This window comes from Crinia signifera, chromosome 2 (assembly GCF_055691185.1).
Source record: "Crinia signifera chromosome 2, ASM5569118v1, whole genome shotgun sequence".
Lineage (NCBI taxonomy): Eukaryota > Metazoa > Chordata > Amphibia > Anura > Myobatrachidae > Crinia > Crinia signifera.
Genome location: NC_139218.1, coordinates 316,512,081 through 316,535,240, shown reverse-complemented (window position 1 = coordinate 316,535,240; position 23,160 = coordinate 316,512,081). Strand labels below are relative to the sequence as shown.

At 42.6% G+C, this 23,160-nt stretch overlaps 1 protein-coding gene across 7 annotated transcripts in view; it reads left to right on the top strand.

Moving 5' to 3' along the window:
• The window catches only part of FMNL3 (formin like 3), a 112,874-nt gene that overhangs the window by 53,753 nt on the left and 35,961 nt on the right, over positions 1 to 23,160 (top strand). For all 7 annotated transcript variants that reach the window (XR_014469750.1, XR_014469751.1, XR_014469752.1 and 4 more), the window contains exons 2-4: positions 6,056 to 6,139; positions 10,054 to 10,134; positions 14,241 to 14,317. Coding sequence is in view for 4 of the 7 variants with exons in the window: in XM_083169039.1 (XP_083025165.1) it covers positions 6,056 to 6,139; positions 10,054 to 10,134; positions 14,241 to 14,317 (242 nt within the window). In the remaining 3 variants the exon portion in view is untranslated. The remainder of the gene's footprint in view (positions 1 to 6,055; positions 6,140 to 10,053; positions 10,135 to 14,240; positions 14,318 to 23,160) is intronic.

Below are 23,160 nucleotides of genomic sequence, written 5' to 3'. Positions count from 1 at the left end.
CTGTTATTTGTTTGAAAAATTACATTTGGGAGCTTTTTGACTGAAACAATATTTATTATATGCAAAAAAGTTTTGTCACCCATCTATCTAGTGATCTAGTTTTAGAATGCACACCAAGATTCACTCTCCAGACAGACATCAGCAGCCTAATGGAAGAAAATAGCTATTTGTGACAGTCAGAGGAGCAGAGCCAGACAATGTGACCATGTTTCTTGGATGCTGTAAATTAGATTTCAATGTTTTCACTGTTGGGAGTAGCTGTGCTCTGCACAAAGGAAGGAAGCTGAAACAAACAAAAAACACGGACAGCATAACATCTGGACCAATGGTTGAAGAAGATACATTTACTATAGTCTTTATTTTTTCTGTATGTTTATAGGATTATAGTGCAGTTTTGCGATGAGAAAACTTTGGCATTCTTTTAATATGCAGACAACACTTTTAGAGGACAATTGTGCAATGACTACAAAACTTAACAGAATGTCAAGGCCCACTTCTTCACCAAACCCAGCCAAATCTCACATTAACCTTTTGTTCCATACTCACTGTCTACATCAGCGGTTCTCAGACTCCGAGTCCTGACCCAAAAGTGGGTTCCGAACTTCTTAGCATGGGGTCGAGACTCCATGTTGCTGACCATCAGGCGGATGACTTTTCTAATCTGTCAGTGATTCAAGGAGTCTGAAAAATCTGTTGAGTTGTCTGTTATTTTAGACTCCTCACACCATTTTATGCCTCCACAATGCTGCCATGTATGTGCTGCTGACTACACATGTGACGTGATGACCTTCTGCAGTAACTTGGTGGGGTCCTGTCATTATTTTTATTGTCTAATGGGGTCCCAGCGCAAAATAGTTTGAGGACCCCTGGTCTACATCATGTGTCACCCCTCTCTGTCTACCCTTCTTTTTTAGAATGTAAGCTCTCACGAGCAGGGCCCTCTTCCCTCATATTCTTTCTCTTACTTCAACCATTTATGGTGGCACCAAATTCTTTCCTGCCACACTGGTACTTATTCCAGTGTCCTCTGCTGACGCAGCTATGGTTATGTACCCTGTACTTGTCCCCTGTTGTATTCAACTGTTAGTCACTGTTTTGCTTAATTGTTTATGTACACTATAATGCTGCTTTCCCACTGCAGACCCGTTTAAAGTACTGGTAATCTTAAATGGTAATCTAAAGGGTATTAGCATTCCCACTGCAGCAGATTACCGTTTTAAATACCATTTAAGTACCATTCCCATTGCAGTGAACCGTGTAAAATGTAGAGTGCCTAAACCCCCCCCCCCCCAGTGTAAAGAGTGCCTAATCCCCCCCCCCCCCCCCCAAGTGTAAAGAGTGCCTAACCCCCCGTACCTGCCCAGTGCCCCCACCTCCCCTTGTACTTACCTGCATGGGGATGCAGGGCAGTGGTGAGGCAGCGGGGGTCCATGCAGGGTACAGGCAGTCCCAGTGCCTGATGAGAACTAGTAGTTCTCACTTTGCGCATATGTAATGAGTGCATGTGCATAATAATGAGCCGCTCTTTACATATGCGCATATGTAATGAGCGGCTCTTTATTATGCACGTGCACTCATTACACATGCACAAAGTGAGAACTACTAGGTCTCATCAGGCACTGGGACTGCCTGGAGGCTAAATAACGTTTAAGAGGCATTCCCACTGCCTCTTAAACGTTATTTTAACGTGTAGGACTCTGCTTTAAAAACGGGTTGAAATACCATTTAGCTTTAAACGGTATTTCAACTCTGGCACTTTCCCACTGCAGCCTTAAAATGGTAAATTGCGCTAAAAATCGGCAATTTACCGTTTTTTAGCTGCAGTGGGAAAGGGGCATAATTGGGCGCTGTGGAACTCTTTTGGCGTCCTATAAATAAATAAAGAATAATAATAACAACAACACTGCTGTCATGTTGATTCAGCTCCTGTTATTTTTCAAACATAGGGGCAGATTTATTAAGCTCGGTGAAGTGATAAAGTATCTGTTTTTTATCACCGGCCAATCAGCTCCTAACGGTGAAGTTACAGGCTTGGTTTGAAAAATGGGAAAGAGGGGGGGACTGGACTGCACACCATATTTATAAACATAGTGAGAGGTGCTACCAAGTTAAGGCTTCTAGTACCATAGAGGGAAAAAATAACAATACTGATGCACACTCACTGATAGTAAAAATAATTTTGATAAACTCTTACAATTAACATGGAGTATAATTGAAGTTCTTAGCACACATTTGCGCAAATATATGGGTCCATCCACCGCGTCCAGGTGAACTTCATTAGATGGGTCCCTAACATTTCTAATGCTAACACATTATATAAAATTATCTAGGTCTTACCTTCAAATAGAGCCCATATTAACAACTATAGGAACCTGTGTTAATTAATACACCTGAGGGTAGATGGGAGGGGTGCCAGTGCCAGAATGAAGGAACCTTCCCTTCAAGTGTACAATATATACACAAAATATTTGGGGAAGAGTGGGGAACTGGACTGCACACCATATTTATAAACATAATGAGAGGGGAGGAAAAATGACAGGTAGGAGCTGATTGGCTGGTGAAAAAAAACAGACACTTTATCACTTCACCGAGCTTAATAAATCTACCTCATAGTCTGTAAAGTGTATCAAAGCTTGGAGTGAGATAAAGTGCCAACCAATCAGCTTCTAAATGTATTTTTTTTTTAAACACCACCTTTAAAGTGATAGGAGCTGATTGACTGACTGGCACTTTACCTCTCTCTACTTTATCACTCTCCAGGGCTTAGTACATTTCCCCCCCTGTCTGGTCATTATTGGCTGCAAATACTATCGTTATTGTTGATGAAGGTGTTCCTAAACTCACATACAGTATATACAAAATATCATCATACAGCTATATGCTGAGCTCTACACTCCTCATTTTCAGCGGTACCCAAGTTTTTAACCATTTGTTTTGAATTGCAAAATCTAATGTTTGCCACCGATACAATTTTTAAAAAGCCTTTTACATCATAAATATCTCTAGACTCTTGTGTATGCATATATGGGAGTAATGATAACATTTTGTTAAAACCGTTTATGCAGTGAATGTTTAGCATCGGCAGTGCATTCGCAGACAACTAATTCAGTTTTCAGCTAATCTGGTGAACGTCCTCATTGTCATATGGATGGGCATTTGGTTGTCGGGCAGCATGTGTTTGTAGTTACATGAACATGGCATTACTGTCCTGGGCATATGTTTATGTCCCGGGTCTCCCCTCTCCAGGCACATGTACATGCCAGAATCACTAACATCTTCCTATGGGGGGTATTCAGACCTGGGCAATATTTCCACCGGTGATAATAGCGGCTGTTGCCTATTCAATGCTGCCTTTATCGACAGCATTGAAGGCCGGTTCTGACCAAACAGATCCGACTTCAAAATCATTTGGATCTGTTTTGTTGGAGACAGCCACAGATTGAGGAATTCGTGGCCATTTTGCTGATTTGCTGACTCTCCAAGACTTCACAGTCGGTACATTGAATACCAACTATCGAGTTTCTGAAGGAACAGAAAACGGCCTTTATTCCGACTGTCGGAATCCTGGTCTGATTACCCCGCTAAGTCTGCTATCCGCACATAAGCATGGAGTCTGAGGTGATTGGCCTGGGCACCCAGATATCATCCCATTTCACCATCCAAATGTGTGGCTAAATTGAGTTGGGGATCCAGACTGTAGGTCGACCCCTACTGGTGAACATGAACAGTAGATTGAAACCAGCAAAAGGTTGACACTGTAATGGGCAACACATGAAAATGTTCTAAGTTTTTTTTTTTTTTTCTTCATACTTTACCATCCAAATGGTCTACAATTGTGAATGATCGTGTCTGAGACATGGCATGCAAAGCGGCACACTCATTTGGAGTGCATGTGCACAAAACAATTTGCTTGTGCATGCCGACCTATTTGGAGTCGACATCTGCCTAATTATTTTCAACCCTATGATCCATATTTCTAGATTTTTGTGTCTATTCCTACTTATCCTATTGTATTTCGTTCGTCCACCCACCTATTTTTAGTATGTTAACTCTTATGAGCAGGGCCCTCCTTCCTAACGTACTCACCCTACCTCATTACCTCACCTGTGCTCCTGTCCTGTTCTTCCCTTCCTCTACTTCATCTTCAGTCTCCTTGACAATTTTGACACCTACTTCTAAACTTATGCTGATTTTAGTTCCACCAGCTATACCCCTATTTATACTGTATCTTTCAACACACCCTTTACATTACCTTGTAATTTGTTTTTTTTGTTTGCTATGTACGGCGCTGCGGACACTTTGCGGCGCCTTATAAATAAACATACTACTACTAGGTATTTAGATAAAAAGGACTGCAGTTATTTGACCACTCTGTGCTTGCATGCCATTGACCATTACATTAGGAACATCATACAGTAGCCTGTCCGAGTTGGCAGCTTTAGAGAAGGCCACCAAAATCCTTGAAGGACCAGTTGAACAGCCCTGATCTAGGCTGAAATTCCTGTATAGTACACTTTGCTGATAAGATGTCCAGCATCCCCGTTCACACTGCGGGACATTTCAGTGTGGGAACTGTTCTTGTCCGCTTCAGAGGCTGTGCTGATTGATCTGATAACTAGCAGCAGCTCCAGTCAGGAAACTCCCTTTACAGCAGTAATAAGCTCTCTTAACTGAGGCGAGGCACAAACAAAACCGCTGCTTTCCAAATGTCGAAGCAGGGCTTGGGGCGTGTGAGTTGGGGATGAGCTGGGTGTTCCATTTTGTTTGCCAGGAAGCAGTGTTCTAATCCAGCTCTTGTGTCCTGGGATTTGCAGCATACATACAGTACATTCATAGTTTTGTGAACTTTTTGTGATTATCACATGCTCGTTTATTGTAGAACCACATAATAAGTAGTGTTGATTGTAAACCAGTAACAAATGTATGCACAATAGAAATAAATCCGTGTGGATATGCAATTTAAACAAGTAATATGATGTCTTTTCTAGCGCACATGCATGAAAAAATAAAAAGCACTTTAGGATGGGGAGGTGTCATTTTGGGACTCATGGAGGAGAGAAGACTGTAATATGAATTATTCCATGACCGCTAGAATATCATATATCAGGAATAAGCTCACGTTAAATGTTCCATAATAGCTCATAGGACACACTAATTGGCTCACCGAGCACAAGACAGAATTTAAAAGGCAAACTGATGACAACAGGGCATTGTGCAAATGGGTGTGGATTATTAGATAGACAGTCAATCTATTGACATGAAATGGTAGACATGAGTATTTCAAATGTTTTGGTGTCCATGTCGACAACTGCCAAAAGTTAGTGTAGGGTGTACTCACTGCATCTTCGGGCTCGGTGCCTCGCTATGCTAGGCATGGTGCCGACATGACATATACTCCCTCTATGCCGACATGGCGAAGTAAGAACAAGCCGGTTTAAAAAAAAATTCATGGCAAAACTCATGTCGAACTTGTCATGAGTCTACCTTTTGAATTTTGACCTTTTGACTCTGTCGATCTTTTGGCTACTGCTCTTTATAAATGCACCCATATATGGCTTTAGAAAAAACTATTTAGAAAATCAATAGAAAATAGTTGGATAATTATCAATTATGAGCAATAATGTACATATATTATTAGACTTATAATGAATTGTGTTTGGTATGGTTGTTTTCTGAACTGAAGTAGCCAGTGTATCTGTTTTTAGTATTTGTTGTAACTATGGAGGTTATTTTCTGGTTGACACGCAAAGCTGCGAAATTCGCCCACACTACCGCCCCCCCCCCCCCCTTCTGCATGCCGACTATCCATATCCTTAATATTTCAATGGGCATGTCCCTTCGCCGCAGCCCGCCCGCACTGCTAGGTGCAAACGGGATGGTGAACAAGCAGTTTGTTGCTCCCACCAAGTGGCTTCACATGCGCATAATGGTATATGTGCAGTCGCTCACCATCGTGAACACGCAGGGGAGTGTGGCAATTAGAATAGGGGACTTTGTCCGACGTTGGTCAGTGTTTCTGTACTAATGCTTATACACATTGATTCTCTTTTTCCAGAGTTCCATGAATCTCCCCCCAGACAAGGCACGACTCCTGCGCCAATACGACAATGAGAAAAAATGGGATCTCATCTGTGACCAGGTAGGGTTTAGTCTAGTGCCATTTATTTTTTACAAATGAAGCTTAGAAATGTTTATATGTAAAGGAGACTTTCTGTGATGAATTCAGAATATGGCAGTAGCACTGTATTCTAGCAAATGATTTGGTATACCTCCCAACATGACCCTTTCCAGGAGGGACACAATGCTCTGCTCCTGGACTTTCCTCCTAATTTATAATTGCCAACCCCTGTTTTAAACAGGTTAATTGATCAGAATGGTGCTTCAACACAGGTGATGGCAGTCATAAACTAAGGGGGAAGTCCAGGGAAAGAGCATTGTGTCCCACCTGGAGAGGGTCATGTTGGGAGGTATGTGTTCGGAATAAGTACCAAGCTATTATTGGATATCAAGCGGAGTTCGATCTCAAACTGTGGCTATAGCTGAAACTCGAGTAGTTCAGGTCACAAAGTAAATTATTGTAACACTGTACCTCCATTTTTATTTGAGTACTGTGGGCAATGCCGCCAATACTCCCCCACTCAGGTGGCAGCAGCATTCAGTCTGTCCAGCTGTACATCAACCTAATCATAAAAAGTGAGCTAAAGGTCTAAAACAGCACTATACTCTGCCCCAGAGGTTCCCAAATGCAGTCCTCAAGGCACCCCAGGTTGAATGAGGTACTAATTAAGTCACCTTTGTCCAGCATGGATATATCTAAAACTTGGACTGTTAAAGTGCCTTTAGGACCACTTTTGGGAACCTCTGGTCTACCCTAAAATATATTACTGACCACCTGCTTAACAAAGCCAGAACTATATATAGGTAAACTCCAATATTGGCCCAAATTTAATGTGTAAATGCATTCTATTAAAATCCTCCGTTATAAATGTTAGACAAAAGCACACAGTGGTATGTTATTTATTTATGCATGCTAGCAAAGGTCAGGGTGGCCCGATTGTCCTGAGGTCCAAGTTTGATGAACTGTAGTCTAACGTATGGAGCACTATAGATTACATCTCTAAGAATTCCGAGGGGATCGGTAAAAGGGGGATTTTAGCCATCTATCCCATATTTTATGAAATACATACATACATACATACATACATACATACATACATACGTTAGACCACAGGTTCTCAAACTCAGTCCTCAGGACCCCACACAGTGCATATTTTGCAGGTTTCCTCCGAGAATCACAAGTGAAATAAGTAGCTCCACCTGTGGATATTTTTAAAATGTTTCAGTCAGTAATGACTGCACATGACGGGTGACCTGGAAAACATGAGCTTTGTAGGGTCCTGAGGACCGAGTTTGAGAACCCCTGTGTTAGACATCTACACTGTGTACATTGTTTGGAGCGTGATATGGTTCATTAGGTGATGTGATGCTGTGACTATATGCCTGAATATTATGGCCTATACTATTGCCCTTAAGTTTAGAGATTTTAGCCCTTATTCAGATCTGGTCGCAGTACAAATTTGTTCTCAAAATGGGCAAAACCATGTGCGCTGCAGGTGGGGCAGATGTAACATGCGCAGATTTGGGTGGGGTGTGTTGAAACTGAAATCTAATTTGCAGTGTAAAAATAATGCAGCCAGTATTTACCCTGCACAGAAACAAAATAACTCCCACAAATCTAACTCTCTATACATGTTACATCTGCCCCACCTGCAGTGCATATGGTTTTGCCCATTTTGAGAACAAATTTGTACTGTGATCAGATGTGAATATGGGCCTTTTATCAATATTTTTTCATTTAATACTGTGTTTTTGTCATTATCTGTATAAGTGCTAAACATGAATTAAGAGACCAATGACTGTTTTGAATGCTTGAAATAATTTTTAACAACCGTTTCAATGACACTTGTTGCAATACTTGTATTACATATTTGGCCCTGTAACTGACTAGATCTGTTGAGCAATACCAGACAAAGGGGCTACTTCATCTTGGATCGCTAATGTGCAAAGTTGCAGTTGACTGCAAGTGGTTAGCCTTCTCCAAGACAAAAAGAAAACCACCCCCTGTAAATTTGCGTGAGAATTGCTAACTGAATTGTAATTCCTGAACCATCGAAAGGTTTTTCAGTCTGTGCAAATGTGAGAAACTCTGACCGTTCCATTAATCTGTGGCTGAATGAGGCTGAATGAGGCCTGCCCTGACAGAACAAACATCCCTAAAAACACTATATTTTTCAGCCAAAACTGAAAAACATCAGGTTTCCACTTCCAAGCAGTTGAATTCTGTCAAAGTCCAACCACATTGTGTTTACGATCAATATGCATTTCCTTTCGTTAATCGTCCTCGTGCATGCAGTTTGCATGCACAGTGATTTGGTGGTAATTGCTCGATTTGCAAATTCGTTGATTGGAAATCCAAGCTGAATGAGCCCAACAATCCCTGCAATAGAATAGGTGAAGACATTATTGGATTGGAAACAATAGATACTATGATGGATACTGTACTTCTGGACTGGATTTTCTGAATACTATAATGAATGCTTCTGGACAAGAAACCATGCTACAAAGAATATTTTCAGCCTGGAACTGAAGAAGGGTAAATACTGCAGGACTGGAACGGATGAATACTTTCAGAATTAAACCGATGAATACTACGATGAACACTGTCGGACTGGAACCAATGAATTCTTTGATGATGAGCACTGCCAGACTGATATCGATGGGAGCCAGCTGGTACAAAAGGATGGAAGCCTGCAAAATAGTCTCTGATAAAGGAATGATTCCATTTTTACTTTGCTTTTTCTAAGGAATATTCCATTGGCCTCAGTACAATCTCTTCTGATTCAGCGAAAATAAGGTGAACAGGCAGAGCCTAAAACATGGTGTTGCAATTCTCCCTTCTTGAACTGCTTGTAGGTGTGGGGATGCACTCCCCTACCGTTTGAGTGCTATTACTATTGTTAAAAACTCCAACTGGGTTTGAGGTTTTAATGTGTTTATTGATTTACTTTAATATAATACAAAAATGAGTTTCAAGCTATTTCCCAAGCAACTTTGTATCAAATGGTAACTTGGTTGTTGTCATTACCCCACTGTAATCTAACTGTATTTGATGTGTCCTCTGAGCTCCGTAACCTATAACAGCGGGTTGCATTTTTTATATGGTCACAGAACACAGCAGTAATTTTGAATACATTTTACAGTAAGCAGTTGATATTCCCATTATAATAGTGATTTTAATACAAAACGTCATGTGAACAAAAATTGAGAAAGGCACTTATCCGGCGCTTGGAATCTTGTATCACTGATATTTTTCTCAAATCCACTCAGCACATATGGAGGAATAAATACATGCAATAGTGAAGTATGTAATTCACAAACACATGATTTAACAGCAGTAAACAATAAAAACATCAGCTGAAAGTTATTTGTTAAAAACAAATTCGCACTATAAATAAAGTGCATGGGTATCCAAATAGAGCAGAGACTGGGAATTACCGGGTCCTGTGGGAACTGAGAAGTCACCAGTTCCAATCGCTTTTAAAGTATATCCCGCACAGGCAATACAGCTGGGCACTTTCTCTGTATCAGAACCGGGGTCCACTGTCTCCTTTGAAGTCCATATACAGTCCACCACCAACGCGTTTCTTCCTCCTCAGAGGACTTTTTCAAGGTGTTTTTTTTAATATAAAACCTCTGTTTATAAATGTATAACTGGCATTGATATTATCCTCACAACAGCAAATATTACATTTCTGTTTGATGTAAAATATAGGGAAAGTAGAAGTCGCCTTTTGATTTTATCACATGACATGTGTCACCCGTGTCTTTATTTGGTTCCTGAACTAGTCAGTGACTTCTAAGAAGGAAAATTATATCTGGGAGGATGTTTATCTTAAGTATCTGCCATATACACAACACATTTCTTAACTGTTCATTAAGTTTGTTTAAAATCTCCATTTGCAGTGTAACCATATTATATTTTATTACAATTAGGAAAGATTTCAAGTGAAGAATCCGCCACATACCTACATCCAGAAACTACAATCTTTTTTAGATCCGGGCGTTACACGAAAGGTGAGCAAGTTATGTGTGCTCGTTCGTGCAATATTATATTGTTCTGTTTTTTGTCTTTGATTTTTGTTTGAATTGTTATGTGATTCAACGGTTTCAAAAAACTTTTCTGTGAGGGTCCATTCACCTCTGTCACTGATTGTATCCACCACTAGGTGGAGTCATTACAGATCTTTGAGAAGGAAGGCTTTGCTGATGGAAAATGGCTTCCAGATAAAAACAAAAACAAAAAAAATATATATCATGTTATTAAATTAAAGATAATCATTATCAGCTATATTGATTTTGTTATAAAATAAAGGGGGGTATGCAATGTTGGATCGCGGCTGTCGATACCTGCCGACAGCCGTGATCCAGGCCCGTTTGCGGTTAGATTGACCGCATAACGACAGACGGGATTCAATGTCCCGACTGCCGATGTGCGCAAAGGGGTCGTGGCCACGAAAACGGGCGTGGATTGTCGATCTGCGGCCTGGATAACGACAATCCACGGCCTTTATCGGCAGAACATGCCTGACCGCTTCTGAAGTCGGGCCCGTTCTGCCGTCATACTGCATCAATGCTGTTGTTAATGACAGCATTGAATAGGGAGCAGCTACTATTTCCCACGTTGGAAATAACGGCGGCAGATTGCATATCCTCCAAAGGCTTTTAAACTGTATGTACAGTGATCTGTCCCCACAAGCAGGCACCAGGTAGGCTGTAAATGATCTGACTACTGTCTTAGTTCAAGTGTTGGGTGGCTTGATCTTGTCCAGTTCAGCTATCTTCCTTTGTGCAAGTAGCTGCTCCTGGTGGCCCTTTAATATCCCCATACAATGACTGTAATTAGGAGTGTTGTTGTTCTCTTCCCTACAGTGAGCTGTTATTTCCTGTCAGACAGTAATTTATCATATTATACCCTGCTCCTCCAATGTTTTACTGTATGTCTGACCTGGTGCATTGTGCTACACACATGTCTGTAATTTCTCAGGTAGACAATTCCAAGCAGTCTCCGCAACTGTTGAACAGGTCAGGAGCTGGTCACAGAGTCTAAAATTTTGGCACACATCTACTTAATGTGTCCGTTTCTGACCGACCGCATTGAAGCCTGTCAGATACGATTTCTAAAAAGTTTAATCTGCATGGTCAAAAAAAATGACCACTGAATTGTTGAATCCGCGGCCGTTTTCAACCAAATACACATGGTTTTTCACAATTCACGTGTATGCCGACTTCCGACAGTTGGAACATTGAATACAGACTGTCGAATTGATGATGGATTGTCCGTGATTCCGGCTGTCTGGAACGTTGCAACAGTCTATATCCAACATTGTATAACTCCCTATTACTATTTCTACTATTCCTTTAAAGAAAAGCATATTCTGTTTAAATTCATCCCAACTAAAGCAACAGCATATATATATATATATTGTACAGTTTCCAGTGCGGCACTCCAAGAATACTCCAATACGATTAGTAAGCTTCAACCATTTATTGGAAGCTTTCAACGGCAACGTTTCAATGCCATGGCGGGCATTGTCATCAGGCTGATCCTGCCGTGGCATTGAAACGTTGCCGTTGAAAGCTTCCAATAAATGGTTGAAGCTTACTAATCGTATTGGAGTATTCTTGGAGTGCCGCACTGGAAACTGTACATTACATTTAACTCGTGTGAAGGCACCCAGACAGCTGATCTTATAGGAGGTGTGCCGGGCCAGACTGTTGACATATAGATATATATATATATATATATATATATATATATATATATATATATATATATATATATATATATATATATATATATATATATATATATATATATATATATATATACACACAAAACACAGAGATACCCAGCGCAAAGTCCTAGTGTTTTTTCAGGTATAAGTCCACATCAAAGTCCCAAATGTGTGCAGTCTCTCTCTGGGATCGTGCCAATGATCCAGCGGGGGAAAACTTGCAAAGGAATAGAGAAGACGCACCAATGAGCAGAATGTAACAATACTTTACTTATGTAACAAGGCTCACATACATTGGGGTTAAAAATCTTATGCTTGCCAGCCAGATAATTTATCACCGTCACAGCCCGGACATCAGTGTGAAGGAAGCACCGCCACTCAGCTACCGCCGTCAAGCCGCAGACCAGGGAACAGCGCACACCGAGTCGGAAGGATCGCCGCCTGGATCGCAGGTGGAAGCAGGACGTCTCCACGTCGGACCAAGAAGAAGCCACGCCCAACGCGTTTCGTCACACTGTAGGACTTCGTCAGGGGGTGTACGAAGTCCTACAGTGTGACGAAACGCGTTGGGCGTGGCTTCTTCTTGGTCCGACGTGGAGACGTCCTGCTTCCACCTGCGATCCAGCCGGCGATCCTTCCGACTCGGTGTGCGCTGTTCCCTGGTCTGCGGCTTGACGGCGGTAGCTGAGTGGCGGTGCTTCCTTCACACTGATGTCCGGGCTGTGACGGTGATAAATTATCTGGCTGGCAAGCATAAGATTTTTAACCCCAATGTATGTGAGCCTTGTTACATAAGTAAAGTATTGTTACATTCTGCTCATTGGTGCGTCTTCTCTATTCCTTTATATATATATATATATATATATATATATATATATATATATATATATATATATATATATACTGTATATATATATATATATATATTGTATTTACGTATGGGCTATCTAATCCTACTAGACTGATAGTCTGGGGTCACGTGTGCTATCAGTGGATTCTTGAGTTTGTGTTGCAGGGTCTGGACTTTTAATAATGGGTTGCATGAAATTTCTATGAAGATTTTATAAGCTAAACACAGAAGAGGTGTAGAAATCTGTGTCGATCCAGAATATCGGCATTGTTTGCATATCGACATTTAGCATGTCTACATTTCAACATGGTCATAATGTCAACGTTGTGGATGTTGACATAGTGTTATTCTAGTGTTTCAACCATACCCAAATGTTACGTAAATGTTACACCTAAACATTCATTGCTGTTATGTCTAATGGTGTGTACACACGGTGCAATATGATTTCTAGCGATATATTGCCAGCAATCAAATTGCTCAGTGTCGCCGATGGAAAGGAGACACTGCTACTGTCAGGGGGTGGGTGCAGCAGCATCTGCTTGCTGCTATCATGCGGCGGGGGGAGAGAGGCCCGAATGGAGGAGGGAGGGAGCAGCAGCGAAGAAGGGGGGAGGGACGCGAAGGGAGGAGGGAGCAGCAGCAGAAGGGAATCCTTCTGCCGCTGATCTTCGCTGACCACCTGCTCAGCACCGGGGGAAGCTGCTGGACCAGCGACCATTAGGGAGTGCACACTGGAGCGCGCAGCTGGCGATTTATCGCCAACAGCACTCCAAATCACTGGCAATATGGTCACTCAGCGACTATTGCCAGCGATTTCAGCCAATATCGCCCCCGTGTATACACACCTTAAGTAATGAAATCTGTGCTGTTTATTATATAAATAAGAGGAAAATTAAACGGTTATTTGTGCAAGTTTTCAAATTGGGTATGGGTCATTAAGTCGATAAACTTTAGGTCGACATGCATTGAGTCGACAACTGAACGCCAACACCTGAACTAGGTCGACAGGGCTGGGCGGTCAACACAAACATGCAGACGATGACAATGTTGACAGTCAAATGGTCGACATGAGTTTTGCACTTTGATTGTCCCGAATGTCGACATAGTCACCATGGACACCATCATAATGTACCGCATCCCCTCGCATGGCTCGCTGTGCTTGGTAGACTATTTTATTCTCCCTCCATGCCCTAGTGGATGGTAGGGCATGAAATACCGCCTGTCGGCACATGTCAGCTTAATTTTTTTTTTTTAAACTCATATTAACCTAATGCTTGTGTCGACCTTCCAACCCTGTCGACCTTAGCCATGTCTATCTATTCAGGTATTGACCTTCGGTGGTCGACCCAGTGTATGTTGACCTTTATAGGGTCTACCTAATGACCTTATCCCTTTAAATTTTGTTGGATAAATAGGGAACCAAAAATTATACATGATTGTTTTTACCAAAAACTCAATTAGATTTCTAGGTTTCTACACCTCTCCCGACCTGCTAAAACCACTTTTTAAAAGAATGTTTTTCTAATATATTCTAGAAATTCAGAAGAAGAGTCCAAGAGTCTACTAAAGTACTGCGTGAACTGGAAATATCACTACGGACCAATCATATAGGGTAAGTGCCCAGGCCAGCATCCTTTAATTGGTTTTGAGAGCTTGGCCTGAAAGGTTTTTCTTACTGTTTATCATGGAGTAAGTGGCAATAGATGAAATTCACGTTCTCTCAACATGTCATTGTAGAGTTGGTTACGGTATATTAGATCTAATGTCTTAGTCGACCACTATTGGTCGAAAGGGTCATAAGGTCGATAGTCATAAGGTTGACCGGGTCACAAGGTCGACATGAAAAAGGTCAACATGAGTCTTGCAGGGTTTTTTTTAGGTGCCTATGTCGACATAGGTCGTTATGTACACCGTCTAAGTGTACCGCGTCCCTTTACATGGAACAATAGGCTTGTTGACCTTTTGACTGTTGACCTAGACATTGTAGATCTAACGACTGCATACCATAGAGTTGTCAATAATAATAATTTTATTTATATAGGGCTTTTCTCCCATAGGACTCAGTCGCTTAAAATACATCAAAAACATGGTACATTGAACAAAGGCATTAGATTGCATGAAGTTGAAAAACAGAGAGAGTTAAGGTCTTAACTTAGAGAGCACATTAAGCATACTGCTGGGTTGGTGCAGATATTTTGGGTAATATCTTCTATGGGTTCTATATTCCAACCACAAAAGGTACCAGACGCAGTAAAATCATTTCTCAGTGTGGTTTGTTAACCCACTAAGCAGCCCATTGACAAATTGATACCTGTTTCTGCAGCCTCTTTGCCTGTTTTCATTTTTAGTCACTCCCCAATAGTCAGGCGCACACACTACACCCAATGATGTCACACACAGCTCCAAACTAGATAAAGCACTATAGACAGATTTATTATACATTCATCTCTTATTGTGCGATTCCGTTAGCCAGGGGGCTTACTGGGCAGTTGTAGTTTCGTATTTTATGCCAGAGCTATTTAATTATAAGCCAAGCTGCAAGCCAAGGGTTAAAGTATTTTAAACCATTAGATCATCGTTTGAGTGCCTGAAATTATTGATTATTGGGTTATTGAAATCGATAGAGATGTATACATACATACTTGTAAGCCCTTTCGAAGAAAATGCTTCAAAAGCTGATAGATGTAGTTTCACTTGCTGCGTACAGATGGCAGTGTAAGCATGCTCAAAGTAAATGCTTCGAAAGCTAGTTGATGTGGTTTCACTTGCTTGTTTTGGAGCCACACAGACACTAGACATATAGGAGGAAATTTGTAAAAAAATAGGTGTATTTGTATCCAGAAATACACTTATTTTTGACATTTACTATCCCGAAAATACGGCAATTCGTAGTCGTATTGATGTGCTATCAATATGAATACGAATTGCCGTATTTTCGGGATAGTAAATGTTGAAAATAAGTGTATTTCTGGATACAAATACACCTATTTTTTACAAATTTCCTTTAGTAAATTTCCCCCATAATGTGTGGGGATGCAGTTATAATCCCGGCGGTCGGAATCCCAGCGTTCGGAATCCCGACACTTTCTCCCTCTATGGTGTCCACTACCTACACATGATAACTCTATCCACACTCCCTCCCGTCCTCTTCTCTCCGCCGCCTGACCTCTCACCTAATCACCTCTTCCCACTCCCGGGTCCAAGACTTCTCTCACGCTGCCCCCCTGCACTGGAACAACCTCCCGCCACCCATCAGGCTTTTTGATTCCCTTACCTCCTTCAAGCGCTCCCTCAAAACCCACTTCTTCCACCAAGCCTATCCCTCCTCCTCCGAACCTCTTTCGGTCCTCCTATCCTGCCTACCATACCCCTCCATCCGTTCCCACTTATCCTATTGTTTTTCGTTCGTCCACTCACCTCCTTATAGTCTGTTAACTCTTATGAGCAGGGCCCTCCTTCCTCATGTACTCACCCTACCTCTTTTCCTCACCAGTGCTCCTGCCCTGTCCTCTATTTCATCTTCAGTCTCCTTGACAATTTCGACACCTACTTCAGAACTGATGCTGATTTTAGTTCTACCAGCTATACCCCTATTTTAGCAGCACACCCTGTACGTTACCTTGTAACTTGTTTTTTGTTTGCTATGTACGGCGCTGCGGACACTTTGTGGTGCCTTATAAATAAACAAACTACTACTAGTGTATTAGTAGTAGATTGTTTTAAATCTAATTTTCATGTATTTTTGACAGTTTCTTTTACAGTTATTTATATAGCGCACACATATTCTGCAGCGCTTTACAGAGAATATTTGAACAGTCCCTGCCCCAGTGTAGCGTACAATCTATATTCCCTACCACATGTACATGCGCACACAGACATTGTAGGGTTAATTTTGTTGTTAGCCAATGAACCTACTACTATATTTTTGGATTGTGGGAGGAAACCCACGCAGGCATAGTTACGGCCATGGTGGGAATTGAACCCATGACCTTAGTGATGCAGTAATGCTAACCATTACACCGTCTGTGCTGCCTAGTTCATACAAACACAAAATCCTGATCTATTCTACACCTGAATAATCATAAATATTATTAGCATATTTATTTAAGGAGTAACACATTTCTATGGCGCTGTACATAGTTATGATACGAGGCAACAAAATAATATATTTGAAACATACTTGACATCAATTGGGCAGGCATAGTTTGCCAAACGCATATGTCTGAGTTAGTGATCATATGGGGATGGATGAAACAGGAGGACCCTACGCAGAAGAGCTTACATTTAAATGGAATTCACATAATAAGAGTATGTTGCAGTGCTGTGCAGGTGTGTATTGTTTTTTGTGGGCAGTACATTCTATGGAGTAGCCTCAGCGGTGGCTGCTGGGAAGGAAACCCGATTTGCAGGAAGTTGCATTGTTCCTTCCTTCTGTCTATTCTTCCCAAGGGCTCTGTTCCAGTTGCCGTTCCCCATTGCCAGCATTTGTTCATGCATTTTATGATTGTACACGAAAACATAGCTACTCACTACTGCTGATAGTACTCTTTACCTAGAACGGCGCCCGCGATTGGCATCGCGGGCGTCGGGGGTAAAAAATCGCGGCCATCGCATGCACATAAAAAACGGGTGCGACGCGATACCTGCGATTTTCCCATATGGATCAATGTTAAAAGTGAGATTGGACGCGATTTTAGTGTTAAATGCCTCAATGCCCGCGATTTTTACATAGGAAACAATGTTAAATGGGCCACAGAGCCCTAATAGTCCCCCTGAAGTCTTAAATGGCCCCCACAATTTTTAACGCCACCCCACGATCAATGTGAACCCGAAGCGTGGCGACCTTTTCATACCCCCACTATCCACGTCGGCGTGGAGTTGAGAATAGAATAGTGTGGCGAGCGCAGCGAGCGGACGCGGATACCTGTGATGCCCGCGAAGGGACGCGTTTACCTGTGAAGGTATCCGCGTCCCCTCGCGGGGCGCGCTGCGCTCGCCACGCTTCGGGCTCGGTGGCTCGCTGCGCTCGCCACACTATTCTATTCTCAACTCCACGCCGACGTGGATAGTGGGGGTATGAAAAGGTCGGAGGACGCGTACCGCCGCCCCTCGCGGGCTCGCTGCGTTCGCCACGCTTCGGGTTGACGTTGATCGTGGGGTGGCGTTAACAATTGTGGGGGCCATTTCAGACTTTAGGGTGACTATTTGGGCTCTGTGGCCCATTTAACATGGTTTCCTATGGAAAAATCGCGGGCATTGAGGCATTGAACACTAAAATCGCGTCCAATCTCACTTTTAACATTGATCCCTATGGGAAATCGCGGGCATCGCATCGCACCCGTTTTTTAGTGCATACGATGGTCGCGATGGGCGCCGTTCTAGGTAAAGAGTACCGGTGTTTTTTTTCCCCTTTTTAGTACAGTATTAACATAACTTGAAGACTGAGACTTAATGGGCAGTAAATAGTTGATTAAAAGCTTCTTGGAATTCTTGTTTTATGAAGCAGGTTTTCCAGAGTGAAAGTGGCCAAACATCATCCTCCAAGCGTGTTTGGAGTAATGTAACCTGAAGGGTTAGCTGCAGCAAATTATGGAATGAAACTAAGACAAGCTACTTTTTGGCACAATTTAGGTGGGCTCAGATCTCTGCATACGTCAGCTGAAAGAATCCCCAGAAATAGAGCATTTAGTCAGACAGGAAATGAGCAGGAGGTGGTGGGGGGAACTGTAGACAGGAAATAGGCGGGCTGCTGACCTGGGAGAGGAAAGAGTCAGTCCGCAGAAATAGTCACAGGCAGTGCAGCTGTGCCAAAGCCTGTGTGTATGACAGCTTCTAGTGCCCACATCCTAATAAATCTGACATTCTCACCGATAACAAAATGTTTATGTAAGATCGATCAGCCTTCTAAAGAAGACGAAGGTCTTACACAGTCCTGAGTTACAGTGAGACTTTGTTTTGCTTTTGTAGTGCTCTATTACAGTGCTAGCAGGTCACATTTGCATTTAGCACTAAATATCACTCAATATACAATTTTATCCAGAGGTACGGCAAGGCGTTTCTAGTTACCTCCTGGAATTTCTTGGTGCCCACTGGGAATAAGACACAGCATCACTACTGCTCCACTCAGTCAGTAACACAAGGTCACAACACTAGCAATAAGGTGTGTGTGTGTGTGGGTGTGTGCGCTCAATTTATTCTTTATTTATATTGTGTCAGTATAATCTGCAATGCTTTACACTTGGGAAAAAGAACAATAATATAGGATGATAGAAGTGTGGTAAATAATGTCACAGGCCACATCGTTCATGTTGGCTCAGCCAGATTGCAGTGGGAAGAAGTGCTTAACGGCTTTATGATCCAGTCACACAACACTGTATGACACAGGTCTTCAACCTGTGGCCCTCCAGATGTTGTGGAACTACATGTCCCAGCATGCCCTGAGGATTTTTGGCATGCTCTTATAGGAAAAAATGTGGCAATGCATGTTGGAACATGTAGGTTCACAACATCTGGAGGGCCACAGGTTGAAGACCCATGCTGTATGATATATAATGTATAACATGCAACCAGTGCAAGGCTGAGAGAAAAAAAAGAATTCCCCTTTACCTCTCACTGTGGTTAGCAACAGAATCTGGAAGATCCAGAACATTGAGCACATAGCCAGTGTCAGGCATCAATAGGTGTAATAGCAGCAGAATGTAGTCGTTAGGTCGGCCCAAGAAAGGTCGACACTCATTAGTTTGCCACCGGAAGGTACACAGGCAAAAGGTCGACAGGGACTGAAGGTCGACCGGCGATAGGTCGACAATGCAGAAGGTTGACACAGGTTTTTTTTTTTCTCAGCTGTGGTTACAGAACAGGCGGTAGTTCATGCCCTACCATCCACTAGGGCAGGGCTGGGCAACACCGGCCCTCCAGATGTTAGTGAACTACACATCCCAGGATGCTTTGCATTAGTTTTGCTATGTGGCCATGCTGAAACTGATGCAAGGCATGCTGGGATGTGTAGTTCATCAACATCTGGAGGGCCGGTGTTGCCCTGCCCTGCACTAGGGCATGGAGGTAGCAATGAAGAAGGCTAGTCAGATGCTTGGTTGCATAGGGAGAGGTATCAGCAGTAGAAAGAAAGAAGTAATAATGCCACTGTATAGGTCATTGGTGCAACCTCATCTGGAATACTGTGTTCAGTTCTGGAGGCCATATCTCCAGAAGGATATAAATTAGCGCTGGGCACGTTAACGCGTTAATATCACGTTAAAGCACCAGCACATTAACAGCGATTAAATTTATTTTCGCCGTTAACGCGGGATGGGGGCGCTGCGGTGGCAGGGATCGGGAGATGGGGGCTGCCGGGCACGAGGAAACGGACGGGTCTGCACCGCAGGGCTGCAGAGTCTCTGTCCACATGCTGACAGAGACCCTGCACCCCTCCAAATATGGCCGCCACTGTGAAGGAGACCAACGCTGGAGGTGCTCCTTTACCTCTAGCGTCTGTCAGGGAAGTGCAGAGTACCTAGTGCTACCCGGAAGTGCGGATTCCGGGAGCGCTGTGGACCCTGCAACCCCTTGCAACGAGTAAGGAACCCCCCCCCTGGCATGGAGCAAGTAACCCACCCCCCACCCCCCCCCCCTGGCATGGAGCCAGTAACACACACACACACACACACACACACACACCCCTGGCATGGAGCAGGTAACCCACCACCCCCCCTGGCATGGAGCAAGGGAGCAAAATTCAGGGGAAATTTGAGGAAGAATTACTTCACAGTAAGGGTAGTTGATAAGTGGAATAGCCTCCCATCAGAGGTGGTAGAGGCAAATACAGTAGAGCAATTTAAACATGCTTGGGATAGTCATATTGATATCCTTACAAAGAAATAAGGATCAAATATGGTTTGAGGTAACATATTTAAAAAGGGGCAGACTAGATGGGCCAAGTGGTTCTTATCTGCCGTCAAATTCTATGTTTCTATAGATTAGCGTAGTGAGGTACCGTGCCCATTGTGAGCGCAGCAAGTGATGCGAGGGGCTGCCATACACATGGGGCCTTATTCTAGTTCACTCTTTCTGACAAAATCCTTCTTAGATGGACAAAGCCATGTGCACTGCAGGGGGGCAGATGTAACTTGTGCATAGAGAATTCTGTTTTACTTCAAAGTGAGATCTATATTGCAGTGTAAAAATAAAGCAAACAGTATTTATCCTGCACAGAAACAAAAACAAAACAAATCAAATTCTCTCTGCACATTTTACATCTGCCCCTGCAGTGCACATGGGTTTGTCATCTAAGAAGGATTTTGTCAGAGTGAACTAGAATAAGGCCCTTAGGGCGGGATGTACTAAAGGGAAAATGTGGTAAAACAGGGGTTTTACCGCATTTTCCTATGTACCATTACCCGTCCGCCCCGTCTCCGCCGGGCAGGGTATTGCCACCTTTGGGTGGCAATACCCTATAGAAGCCTATGGGCTTCTATCGCTGCCCACCATCCTCGCGACCCCCCTCCCGTCCTCCATCGATCTCCTCTGCAGGGAACACTAACAGCCGCCGGGATGTGACTGAGACCCCCGCACACCACATTACAGGTATCGCGGGGGTCTCCACCGCACCCCGATGCTAGCCGCATATGTTAGTACATAAGGGGCAGCGATGAATATTAATATATCCCACCCTTAGTGTCTAGATCTAGACGCCTAAAAAAAAATCCCAAAAATATGTCGACCTTCTGCATTGTCGACCTAAAGACCCTGTTGACCTTCAGTCACTGTCGACCTTCTGCCTGTTGACCTTCCGGTGTCAACCTTTCTTGGGTTGACCTGACGATCCATACCCACACACTTTAAATGCAATGCAAAGTGCAGCCTTCTTCTCCTTAGATCTGTCCCCTCCTTTACATTCAGATTCCTGGAAACGTGACTAATGAAAATGACAAGTGTTGCCTAGGCCAGCTTAGCTTTGTCACCAGATAGCAGATAAAGATGCTTGTATTGGTATGTTTATGACCATGTGCAGTATTGGAATTGTAAAGAAAGATAAAGGTTCTCATTAATGTATTCCCAAGCCCTCCCAGTAGCTATATTCTGTTATTAACTGTAACTGAAGTTGTTACCACATTGTCAGGGACGCACCATCTTAAAGCGACCAGTCAATATTGTCACTAGGTTATGAAGATTTGTAACATAAGGGTCTATTTATTAAAGCTGGCCATACTCCTAAAGATTTATTGTGCAATCTCACTGGTTGGAACTAAAATCTGGTAATATCTGGCTGTTTTCCAGCATTTCTAAGCAACTGCCATTTGCGTTCATAATTTACAAGATTTTTGTTCTAACCAGCCAGATCAGTCACTAATTCAATCCTGGTCGTAAAGTACCAAACTGTTAAGTCGACTTGGTTTCGTTTTGCTCGCCTGCCAGTTCATAACTCCACAGTCAAGTCTTCCGTCTATTCACAGTTTGAAGCTGTACTAATGGACTAATGTGACGAAAAATAGTCATCCCTAATTCGCCTTCCCGTCTTGACAGTTTCTATATAAATCCCATCTCCATATGGTTTGCTGCCATTATGTCTAACTACAGAACTGTAATAGGAGCTGTTGTAACTGTCATTTTTCAAACACCGTGTATGGCATGGCAGTTAGGAGCTGATTCTATGATTCTCTCTTTAGTCACTTGTACATTGAGCCCCCATAACACCTCAGTAGTTGGCTGGTGGTTGCTGATGGTTAGATGGTGGCTGCTCTTTTCCAAGCAGCAACTCATTCTCTTGTTCTCCTACACATACTTTAGGGGCATACACACGGAGCAAATTTGTGCTATTTTCTAAGCAATCTGACTAGATTGCTTAGAAATTAAGCACAGATCTGATCTCTCCATGTGTATACCCAGAGAGATTAATTATCTCCTGGTAACTAAGTCAGTGCATGCAGTCCAAATCTATTCAAATTGCTTAGCAAGTGACTGTAATCTCTGTGTGTGTACAGAATCTCTCATTCTGAACCACTACCCAGCTTTTTTTTGGCTTAAGCAAAATTGCTTAGCACAAATCTCTGCATGTGTATGTGCTCCCCATGGGAAATCTGGACACCAGGAAATCGCCTACCCTAAATAGCTTAGCAAAATTGCTTAGCACACCTCTCTGTGTGTGTATGCCCCTTAACACTGCTTACAGTTCTTTTTATTTCTAAATTTCATTTAATCAAGCTTAATTTTTGGGAGACACCAGCGTTATTGCTGTTAATTACAGTTTACGCTTCATATTTGAAGTTAATCAGAGTGAAAGAGAACACCAGTATAACGGTATTACATAGATGGGGTTAAGCATATTGATATTATTCTTGTGTTTTGGTTTCAGTCTGTTATCGAACTGCTGACTAAGCTGCTAGATATTACTCCACAGACCAAGACGTCTATGAGGGGAGAAGTGCTCACAACTGTTTGTTTTCTTTACTTGCTTAG